This window comes from Buceros rhinoceros, unplaced genomic scaffold (assembly GCF_000710305.1).
Source record: "Buceros rhinoceros silvestris isolate BGI_N320 unplaced genomic scaffold, ASM71030v1 scaffold31558, whole genome shotgun sequence".
Classification (NCBI taxonomy): Eukaryota; Metazoa; Chordata; class Aves; order Bucerotiformes; family Bucerotidae; genus Buceros; species Buceros rhinoceros.
The window spans coordinates 1-11,604 of NW_010429071.1; the positions used below are offsets into that span (position 1 = coordinate 1).

Below are 11,604 nucleotides of genomic sequence, written 5' to 3' on the forward strand. Positions count from 1 at the left end.
GCACTGGTGAGGCCACAACTTGAATACTGTGACCAGTTTGGGGCCTTTCACTCCAAGGAGGACATTGAGGTGCTGGAGTGGGTCTAGAAGAGGAGCAACAAAGCTGGTGAAGGGTCTAGAGAACAAGTCTTATGAGGAGCAGGTGAGGGTACCAGGGTTGTTTATCCTGAAGAAAAGGAGGCTGAGGGGAGACCTTACAACTAGAGGTTGGAGCAAGGCACATGTTGGTCTGTTCTCCCAAGTAACAAGGGGTAGGATAAGAGGACACAGCCTCAAGTTGCATCAGAGAAGGTTAAGATTGGACATCAGGAAAAATTTCTTCACTGAAAGGACTGTAAAGTATTGAAACAGGCTGCCCAGGACAGTGATGCAGTCACCATCTGCCATGGAGTCTCTCAAAATAAATGAGGAACATGCTAAAAAATGAGATTTATTCTATTCAAAGTTGTTTAGCACTCCAACAAACATTAGCAAACTACGGTCTTGGATATCTGTTAAATGAATGAATACTACACAGTCAAGTTAAGCTAAAGTTTTAGGGATAATGAGCCAAAACTTGCACATCACTCACCTAAAACATGAGGGTTCCCAACCTTTGAAGGAGTTACCTTGGGTGGTGCCCCAATCCGAGGGGAGAGTGCCCAGCTGCAGACCAGCTACTCCAGTGAGGACCAGCTCAATCTGCTCTCTGATGGAGCTTCATTTATACTCCAGCTGAATCTGATCTGTGGCCATACATGGTCAGAGGGCAGAAACTGTTCTCAAACAAGGTGTTTCATGGGCTGAGGGCCTCGCCTTGCCTTTCCTATCCCTCCACCAAAGTGTGCAAGGACATGACTGTCATCACCTTGTGCCTGGGCCTCTCAAGTCTGTGGCTTTGAGCTGACTTTCTGTCATGACTCCTTAGTAATGCAAGCTGCCAAGAGCGTATTAAACCCTGCCTTCTGCTCTGCTCTCTGGCTTTTCATAGCACATGGGCAAGGTGATCTGATTTGGCCGGTAGGGATTAAATTACAGAAAGTCAGTCACGGACATACAGTGCCGGCTAACTAGATTCCGATGGGTTCAAGTCCCGGTGCCTCTGCATGGGTACCTCCCCCCTCCTGAAAGACTGTCGGGTAAGTAGCTCTCAGGCCATTTTTATTTTCCTTACTCCTCACCCGTAGTGATGGATGGATCATCATTTTCACGTCACCTGGCGCTGACATGAAAGCCCCGACCGGCTGCAGTCAGCGCTGGCTCCACTTCACTTGCCTACACGTAAGGCTGTCACCGCCAGTGGGCAACCCAGCTGGCGAGCAACCACGGGAAAAGATCAGGCATGATAAGGTAAAGGATCAGTATTACAGCACAGCTGTCGAGCCACCAAAGCAGGTCTTTTCGCACAGCATAGATCAGATCCTCAGCTGCAGTAACCAGTGCGGGCTCCACTATCAGACTAAATCGAAGGCAAGTGAATTAAAGGAAGATACTGATTCACCAGGCCCAAGAACTGCAGCTGGATTGCTTCAAAATGAGTGAATTTTACAGACAACAGTAAAATGATGCATATGTGGAGAACATTTTCTTGAACTGTCATTATATCTACTGTTCTTAGCAATTAAGAATGAGACTTTAAGGTTATCTGTATTTCAAGATCCATATAAACATATTGGTCAGAAGCACTTAAGGAAAAAAAAAAGTAGGAAGTAGCGGACAGACAGAAGTCATAATGTTGTGGCTGACTGAGATAGTGGTGGCCTTTAATGCTGTGGGCAGCTCTGGTCTCCTTGTCTCAGACAGAATTTAGTAAAACTGAAGAGGCTGCAAAGAGGAGCAACAAGGATGATCCGATTTATGGCCCCGTGGAGGTGGAGGGTACATAGATTAGGACTCTTAGTCCAAACGATAGCCATCTGTAAAAAGGTGGGTGGCAGAGTGAGGGTGACTGCTCTTTGTCTGCTCCAACACAAAAGCCTAAGAGCCACCAAACAGAACTAGGAGGTGGCAGAGTCAGCGCAAACCAGAGGAGGTGCTGCTTCACGCTGTGAACGTGTGGGGCTTCTTGCCACAAGCACTGTGGGTGCTGGGGAAGTATCTGGAAGACGGATCAGTCTCTACTTGCTGTGCGTTTATACTCTTTCTTCCTGAGATGGGAGCTGCTGGCCACTTTTTTGCAAGGGAGAGAATTTTTTACAAAAAAAAGATTTAAAAACACAGAGGCTGCACAGCACAGGGCAGTTTCTGGCATTACGTTGTCTCCTTCTCAGCAGCTTCTTGCGGAGGCCCATAGAAGCTGTCTTCTCCTGCTGGTACCAGCCATTGCCAGCTTAGGAAGTTGTGTCTGCAAACATCCCGGCTGGCTTCTCCTGGGCCAGTGTCTGGTCTGCAAATCGCTGCAGAATCGGGTCTCCCTTGGTGCTCTGAACAGCACGACGTTTCAAGATGACAAAGTCACTGCTTGCTTTGCCACAACGAACATCCCCGCTAGGCAGCGCTCCTGGCAGACAGGTGACGATGTGTCGTGCTCTTACAGGTGATGCTGGGTTTTAAATCTTTACATCCGTGATGTGCTAACTCTCATTGGTCTTTCTGATCCTCCTGATTTCCGTTTGATAACGGCATCCTTTCAGAGCATCTCGGGCCACAGGCGGAGAACGCCGGGTACCGACAAAAGCCACTTTGGACGCTTTATTGTCAGCCCGGTGGGACAGATCTGGGTGTGCCAGTGGCTGGTAACATGCAATAACTTCTATTTTTTTTAATGGAAGCAAATACATCTGGGTACGGCTCTCAGTCTGGCGGTGTTCCACACCTACAGAAGGAGAAAATCGGGGCTTTGAGAGCTCACCCTGCTGTTGTGGCTGTCTGTTACTGTTGTTTTAAGATACATACTTACCTTTCAGCTTCTCTTACACTCTTCTGAAGTTACTTCTACTTTTGAATCCCTTGTTTTCAAGATCGTGCCAGTGCATTTGCTTTCTCTGGTATGGTCAGATTACCTGTGGAGTTACTGGTGTGCAATCAGGTTTTGGTTTTGCTTGTAAATTAACTGCAAAAATTGAGCTGGCTGCCTGTACTTTTAACCCAAACTGGGTCCATGCAAAGGCAGAATTCTTTGCACAGGGACAGACCACGCCGGATGTCGCTGCACGGTGCTGGGGTGGAGCAAGTAATGCCAGCCAGGGCGATTCCAGTCGCCTATCGTCCTTGAGCAGTGTTGTAACATGCTCTAAGCACAGCCCTGCAGTTCGAGAATCGAAAAGGCTGACGATTCCATGTTAATTAGGCATCTCTGGAGTCATTCAGATCTCTAACAACTACCTACAGATCCAAGCATTTCATGTTTAGCATATTTTAATATCAAGATAGAATTAACACTGCGATTTCTGTAATCACAACCTTGAAATGAGCATTTGGAAGAGCTCAGTCTGTTCTTCTCGTTATCTAATTGAATACGGACCATTCTGGAATGATGTTTCACATCCAGGTGTACAGTCAAGGTTTTGGTCCAGGATACAAAAGTTGCTGTAGGATCATGTAGGTACATTTCTACCTGCGATCACTCCCGTGTGTAGGCGCTGAAGAAAATGTTGTAAAAAGAGGAAAACTGCAAATGTTGGAATACCAACCTGATCTTCAGCCATTGCTTCTTGTTAAGTTACTATTTTGATTGTACAAAAACCTTATCTAGAGAAGTAAAAATAGTGAAAATAATCCTTAAAACGTTTCCATTTGCAAATCACCATCCACGAACCAATGTAACCACATACACGTTTGTCCTTAATTTCTTTTCTGAAGTTTCCAACCTTCCCTGAAACTGTAAGCTGGGAATTTTAGAAGTAAAAAAGTCACTTACCTATTTATTTCACATTTATGCCCACTGACATTACAACAACCAAGGCATATTCTTCAAATTTTAGGCTTGATCATTGCGACAGTTGTACTAATGGTTCATTGTACAGAGTTATTATTGTGCAGTTTATCGCGGAGTTCCCTCCCCAGCGCGCTGCCGTGCCTTTCAGCGCTAACGAAGGCTGGGCAGCGCACCCCTCTCGCAGAGAGCACAAAGCTGCTTTTCTTGCATAAAACCTTGAACACTGGCCAGAGGCCATTACAAAACACAGTCGGGTGGCTAAAGCAGTCTATACTATCAGTGATTTGGAAAAAAAAAGATCTTGATTAACCTCTAAATGCTTTATTCGCTACAGTGGCCGTTCAGCCATTAAGAGCTGAGATACGGATTACACGTAGCCATGGATTATACCCAGCATCGTGCCAGCCCTTCTCAGCCACACTGGTTTTGAGTAAAGGTTTTAATGTAAACCAGACCCAGGATATTTCTGGCTAGGTCTCCTCACATCTCTCTTCTTTTAGCTTTGTCAGGCATGTCGAATCACATGAATGATCTTCCCTTGGGTTGTTATTGGTGTCCTTTATAGATTTCCAGTTTTCATTATAAGTGCTGCCCGTGATAACACCTACCTGTATCATAATCCGTTGGATTGTAATAGGCAGCGTTCGACGTTATTTCTCGGAGATGAACGAAATCTCCTTCCTCTTCCTTCTTCTGTGGTTTACAATACTGTTACAGTAAACACAGGTTATTCAGGAATTTAATTTGCACCTTCCTACTGCTACACAGAGAGATCCCAAATGTGGACGCGTAGTCCAGAACAAAGACATACGATCAACGAGTTGTGTCGCTATTGTTCTGGAAGATCAGACTCCGCAGTGCCTTTGGCCAGGGTGTATGCCCGCCAGCCTTCGGTCTTTGCGGTGGCCTCTCCAGGGAGCACACGTGCTCTTGAGCTCGTTTTAAAACCAGCCTCAGGCATGCCCTCTGCGGTTATCAGAGAACTACAGCTCTGCTGTACTGTGGCAGTGAGGACTTAAACCCAGGTTTCTGCGGCCCTCCTGACTGAGTCTTCAAAAAAACTATAGACAAGTGTTCTGGATTAATGAGTGGAGTTCATGGGATAGCGTTTTACCCACGAACCCCATGAAGCAAGGTGCTGTAGGGCACTGCTACAGCCTTATCCCAGGTGAAGCGTGAAATCACCAAAATACATCATCTGGCGAGGGCTGAAAAGTCCCAGTATCTTATGGGAAAAAAACCCCAAACACACACACACACACTAAAAAAATCTCTATCAAATTCCACACAGTGCAGCACAAGGGCTGTTTGCAACTGCTGTGCCATTCAGATGGAACAAAAAAAATATTCTCCAGGTTTGACTGGCCCATTTGTACCCCCCTGCCCGCCTCCCCCCCAGTGCTGCTTCCACTTTGTCCCTTGGAAGCTGAGGGACAGCGAGCTCACGCTGTGTCTTCCGTTCACTCACGATGCTGTACATGAAGGAAGGCCCTAGATTCCTTATACTATCTTCCCTTTCTCTCTGCTCTCTTCCCCCACCCCAAATACCCTCTTAAACCGCTGTTCTTTTGGTTCAAACAAGGCTAAACAGGTGAAATTTTACATAATGATTGAGGATTTTTTTTATTCATTTAAGTTTCAGTATCATTACAGAAAATGTTATGGTACAGAGTTGTTTAACATTAGTTTTATTTCTTTGCTCATTTAATTTCCACATGAATGCTGGTAACACTAATATCTGTACAAGATCAGTCTTTGATTTTTTTAGTTTTAAGTTCTGTACATTTTTAAATGTATTGGTTAAAAAGGCTGTCAGCACTTAAGGAAGCGATTTTTTTGTTGTTTGTTGAAATAAAAGGTATCCAGTTACTGCCCAAGAGTACTGAGCTGGGTGGCTGCCGGGACAAGAGAGATCCCTGAATGCGCCGCGAGGGCAGAAGACCTCGGGGCCTCACTGGGTTCCCAGGGCAGCCACTCTGCTTTTGGCACTGTGCACATCAACACGAGATACAAGATAAAGAACAAGCAGAAGCTCTCTGTGAAGCGGTTATGAAGCATACTAATAAGGGAAATCCAAGTGTCGTCTACGCTAGTATAAATAAGCAGACAGCCTTGTTTTAAGAGCATAAGTAGTTGTATCTTAAAGATGAGAAAAAACACAAGTTCTGCAGGCACCTACTGCTGTCTAGTAAAAGCTACCGCTATCAGAACTAGCATTGAACACACAAAGCAATTGCAAGGAAAGGAAAAAGTTGCTTTGATATAATCAGAATAAATTTCTTCGTTAAGATTTGTTTTAAAGGGTTTTTTTTAAAAGGTATTTATTTAAATTCCATTTGAAATATAATTCAAGATGTTGACTATACTGATCAACTTTTATCCAAATCGGAAAAACTAGCTGTGCCGTTGCATATTACAGGATACAGTCAATGATATGTGGACATGCATTAAAGCTTCGCTCTTGCTGGTGACATCATAGCCTTCCGATGACCATGACGTCCACCACCTCCCCCTTGTGAAGCTCCACATACTGCTCTGTCTTTGGAGGTAGCATCAACAGTCCATTGGCACTGCGCATACTCATCAGACGACTGCTCATCTGATTCCCTGCAGGAGAGCGAGAGAAAAACTCCAGTTACGTTTGCAGTTAGCGTCAAATGCCACAACACTCCACGCTGGCAGCAAGAGCTGTTCTGACAAAGATGCTCGTGTTGCGAACTCATTCACAGAGCCGGGATCTCACTGTTCCGAGGTGGGTGGAAGCAGAGAACTCTGTGGAGGATCAGTCTGCCCCTCGTAACTCCTGTTCCCTTTGACCACTGCCTTCCCAGCCAGCTTTCCACATTACCCGTACCTCCCGTCTTGTCAGAGTGAGTTGCTTTTCTGTCAGAACCCCATCAAAATTACTTTAGTTTTCAACTTGTACATCTACTTCCAACCGTATAAAGACTAAAACCAGCATGGTCTAGAATGTTTTTAATATGCTGTTATGGAAAAAATTCCATTAACTGTATTCTTCTCTCTGAATAGTCTTGTTTAGCATCAGTAGCTTAGCACTAGTCGTTAAAGCAGTTGAAGCCTTAGGAGAGTGAAATTTTTGATAAAACTAATGCTGCCAACACAGAACTATCTGAATCTGGCAGATGCAAGCAGAATAAAGAAGATAAGGACCAGGGGAACAATCCCAAGAGAATGAGGGAACTTCAGAAGAAGACCAGCCCAGTGACAAAGAAAACCAATAAGAAATCAAGAGACCATCAATTAGAATGAAGTGTTTGGACTTGGGGATTAGGTGCTGGGTGGTAACTATTAGGTGTAACTGGAGGGCGTGATATGGGGTAGGGAGTTGTTCTCCAGAGGCACCCAACCTGAGCCTGGAAACCTTCACTTGGAGTCTGCAGCAGCATCCGAGGGTTGCAGCTACATAAATCCACAACACAGACCACCTCAAAAGAATGGGTTTCTTTGGGACAGTGCTACACAGCACGTCCTGGAGCTAATCAGTGTCATACTGACAAAAAATGAAAATGCGATAAAAAGTCATGCCCTTTAGTTTCTTGGGTTTTGAACTTCCAGCTTGACAGAGGAATCATTCCAGACAGTCGGCTTGCTTAGGAAAAGAAGTGGGGCACAGCAAAAAATGAGTTAACCCAAATACAGCGTTATAGATGTAAGAAATACCTTGACTTACACCTGGAAATATGTCAGAGGCCGTGTGATCTTGGGAGCCAGTGTAAGAACTTTCTCTGAGTAAACAGTCAGATGCATTTGAGCTCATGTGCTTTGTACTGAACAGTTTGGATGTAGCGAAAAGATGTTTAAGGGCGGGAATCTCTTGAGAAACTGGCAGAGCTGGTCTTCTAGCGGTACAGCTAAAAAAGTATTCAAATACAGTGTTTGCCTCAACTGCAGCTGAGCATCCAAAAATATCCCTAGACGGCAAATCACGACTAATGACAATTAAAAATCTCAGTCGGCTGTAAGAGAACAGCCTCTGCTATCTCTTCTACTTTGCCAGGTCAGCTAGAATCAAACGCCCGTTATTTGTATTGCTCCTGCCTATGCCCCAGCTCGTGTTTGTTTTTGCACAAGAGCCAAAGTAAGAACCTGTGCCTGTGAGTGCAAGAACGCACGTGTGGCTGTTTGTAATGGGATGTGTGCACGTACGCGGGCATCCAGGTGTAGCGTGTGTGTGTGTATAAAGGCAGGTGATTCAGGTAAAGGAAGTTTTAGTGGTGAGGTCGGTAACTCGTATCACGACTGAACTTCATGCTAATGAACATGTACGTGTCTGCACAAGTATGTCAGCAAGTCAGTCTGCGTAAGGGAGGTTCTACGAAAACCCACGTGCACACGCCTGGTTGGTTTTAGACGTACACGGAGGACGGCAAGGACCCGTGTGCACGTGTCTGTCGGTCGGTGTGGCAGGGCACTAACCTGTACTCTGTGCCCAAGGTAGTGGTTCTTGGTGATGCCAAGTCAGTATGCACCGATGATATTCTGGGCGGGGGTCCAGCTTTACATCACATGATAACTGTAGAAGCAGCAAAGAGAGGATGAAAACGTCATTCATTCATTCGGCGCTAAGATAATGGAGTCGCTGCTCATCGTTTATCCTTCAAAACAGGCACTTTGAAACCTCCCATTTTGAGGTCAGATGGTGTCTAGTGCGAGATCAAAAGGTGTAGAAGGTAGAGACTGCAGTATTTAAGGGAAATACAACTGGAATACGATAATATCAAAGAGCATGATGGAGTCTATGGGCATTAAGTAGAATTCTCCAAAGCTGCTCCTTTTCTGGGACTATAAAGATGGTATTTCTCTGGAAAAAAGCTTCATAATTTCTGGTCTCGGGATTACACTGCATAAAGATAAACATTTTATTTGCATTCAAAACCCTGCTAGCCCTGACAAAAGGGAAGTGACCAGTCTTTGAAATGAAAAGACATACAAGGGACGGCTCACAATGGAATTTAATGGAACATTTTGGAAAATTCATGCAAAAGTGAGGGTCACTACAAACTGCTCTCTGTTTTGGGGTATTTTAGCTGTGAGATAAAGAAAAATCTGGACACCTGAGGAAGTGCAAAAGAGAGATACAGGACAGGCAGTAAGAGAAAAGTGCATAGCCAAGAACACTAGGAAAACTGTAAATGTGTTCCTTGGTATTTTACTTTAATCAAAAATAGAAGAATAATATGTCGTAATAACATGCCTTGAACCTGTATTAAACAGAGTTACAACATCCGTGATTTCTTATAAGAGTGAAATGAATAGTTTAACATCTATATTGCTTAGGGTGAGGGTCACGTGGGTTGGTTACATAAATAATTAAAGAACAGAAAGGCTTTAGTTTGTATTTCCTATTGCTAATACAGAACCATCCAACTCTTTAGCTATTTATTCCCATATTACTCTGTATTTTTTACCACAGGTTAAACAGCAAAGCGTCCTTCCTGCCTGGCTGGCAGAGGCTGCCTGCATCTGTCTATCTGGCTCCATCAGATGGCCATCTAAGGCTTAGAAATTACGGGACTGAATATTACTATGAACAGAGATCGAGAAGGTACCTCTGCTTTGTGTGACCTTCTTTCCACTTGCCAGAACTAGTCTAGGGCTCAGACTCCCCAAAGACAAGGGCCTTTCAGAGCCCGAAGAGCTGTGCTTCACACCCTGAGAGAATTGTTAAGTAAAGGACAGGTTTCTTACCCTGGCTTTGATGATGGTGGGCCGAGGATCCAGGATACCCTGCATTTTCCTCAGTGCGGGAACAACAAAGAGATTGCAGGTGACAACAGCTGACACAGGGTTGCCTGTAGGACAAAGAGCAGTCGGTGGTGACTCCCTCTTGATTTATTCTGTGAAATGCTGAAAGTGGTACCTCGCGCTTTTATAGCAACTGCACTCTAAAGGACTCGAAAGAACTTTTCACGCCGTGCACAGGAAGCGTTTCACTGAAGCCTGGAGTGGCATGTGGCAAGCACGCCTGCTGGAAGTCGCTCTCTGCGGCTGGTGCGCTGCCGAAATCCTGCTCTGACCAGAACTGCCCCATGTGCCTCAAGCCCCGCCATCTCCTTTTGCTCTCTGCTGCCCTTTGTCTTAAGCCCAGATTTGTCTGGGGCCCAGTGCAGATCTGGGGCACAGGTATAGATCAGAGCTGATTGGGCTTTTGATCATGATTAAGGTTTCCAAGACCTATGGAAAATTAACTCTCACTTCCCTAAAGCATTGTGACAAAATGCTTTAGTACACACTTCGAGGAGAATTCTACTCATTTACATGTTTTCTGTTGACTCACAGGAGAGGCGTGTGACCAACGTGTGTCAAACGCCGCTTGTTTTACACAACTGGACTTCCCTAGATGACAGTTTTAAAACAAATACTACGCTCAGACAGATGCTCCATTGATCTCCCCCCTGGAGGAAAACTTACTGCAGCAACTAAAACAAGAGAGAGAAAAAGCGCTAGGGATATGTCTGAAAACCACCAGCTTATTGAGGGCAGGATTCCTTGTGTAGTCAGAAATCCACACAAAGCCAGAGCAGTAAGAATAAAATAAATTCCTCCTGATTTAGGAGGGCAGAGATTTGTAGCCAGATTCCTAAGGAAACGGTTACTCTGAAGCGGTGATTTCCGAAGGCGATGCAGCTCGCAGGAGGTGAAGCCGTGCTGCCCTCTTTTGGTTTCACGGCACGATCATCATTAAAAATACTCCGCGACACGTTCCTTGGCATTCCCTTGGTTTTGTCTCCATTTTCAATACCTCAGCGTGGATGCGCTGACTTACGCACACAGAATATTTCCTGTGAAGGTGGAGGGAGCTGTAGGAAATACCCGCCCCTGTACAGCACCACTTACAAAACCCAAGGAAAGTGGATAGAAGAAATCATCAGACCTGTACACTGGCCAATTCTGAGGACAGGAACGAGGAAGAACTCGTTTGTATATCCCTACAAGTCCATCTCTTCCAGGATTTTCTGGGAAAACCACAGGGGTACCTTCCTTAGGGATGCCAACACCAGACATAAGTGCTGTGGAACGTCACTATTCTGTTTCTTGTCTGTCAGCTATGCCCGTGAACAAAAGAAATCCACAAACCATCTTACCTGGGAGCGCAAAGATTATTTTTCTTACGCCATCAATATCCAGGGTCGCAAAAGTTGTTGGCAGGCTGTGGGAAAGGAAAGCTATTTAACAGCTGCGCTCGACTTGGACTGAACATTCTGAAGTTATTATTTAAAGCACTTGGAACAGAAAACAAAACAGGCTCTCTCTCTCTCAGCAGTTCATTAGCACCTGCTGCTTATTCCACACTGGGAGTGTGGAGTCACTAATAATCATAGTTGCTGTGACAGAACCAGTAGGCTTTTTTGATATTCAGCTATGAAGTTTTAAGTAGACAATTTTGCTTCTGGTAAGGAAACATCTAAGAGCAGATGTTATCAAAACTCTAAAGCCTGTCCTCATGCTAAAAGCTAATTAACGAAGAAATAATACTGAAATCCTCCTTCCAGCCTTTCTTGTAGCTGGGTGTCACATTTGCTAACCTCCAGTCAGCTGATAGATGATGGAAAGTGGCTGCGTGAGCACTTCCACCAGCTCCCTCAGCACCCTTGGGTAGATCCCTTCCAGGCCATAGCCTTGTGTGTGTCTAAGCGGTGCAGCAGGTCACTGTCCATTTCCTCTTGGATTACGGGGGCCTCATTCTGCATCCAGCAGCGGATGGAGATTCTCCTTAGCTCTCCTTT

General features: G+C 45.1%; 1 protein-coding gene across 1 annotated transcript; it reads right to left on the bottom strand.

Annotated features, from left to right (window-relative positions):
- Positions 1-5,453: 5,453 nt before the first annotated feature.
- LOC104499064 (gephyrin-like) lies at positions 5,454-11,022 on the bottom strand. Its single transcript, XM_010142521.1, has 4 exons — positions 10,963-11,022; positions 9,566-9,669; positions 8,294-8,390; positions 5,454-6,463 (listed from the first exon to the last, which is right to left on the bottom strand). Exons 2-4 carry the CDS (start codon positions 9,608-9,610, stop codon positions 6,330-6,332), a joined length of 276 nt encoding a protein of 91 aa, XP_010140823.1. The 5' UTR covers positions 9,611-9,669; positions 10,963-11,022; the 3' UTR covers positions 5,454-6,329.
- Between the last annotated feature and the right edge of the window lie 582 nt (positions 11,023-11,604).

Excerpts from the sequence above, each read along its gene's own strand:
- LOC104499064 (XM_010142521.1), bottom strand. The coding sequence starts at position 9,610 with ATGCAGGGTATCCTGGATCCTCGGCCCACCATCATCAAAGCCAGG. Across the intron at positions 8,391-9,565 it reads CCACCATCATCAAAGCCAGG|TTATCATGTGATGTAAAGCT; the intron begins GTAAGAAACCTG and ends CTGCTTCTACAG. Across the intron at positions 6,464-8,293 it reads ACCTTGGGCACAGAGTACAG|GGAATCAGATGAGCAGTCGT; the intron begins GTTAGTGCCCTG and ends GCTCTCCTGCAG.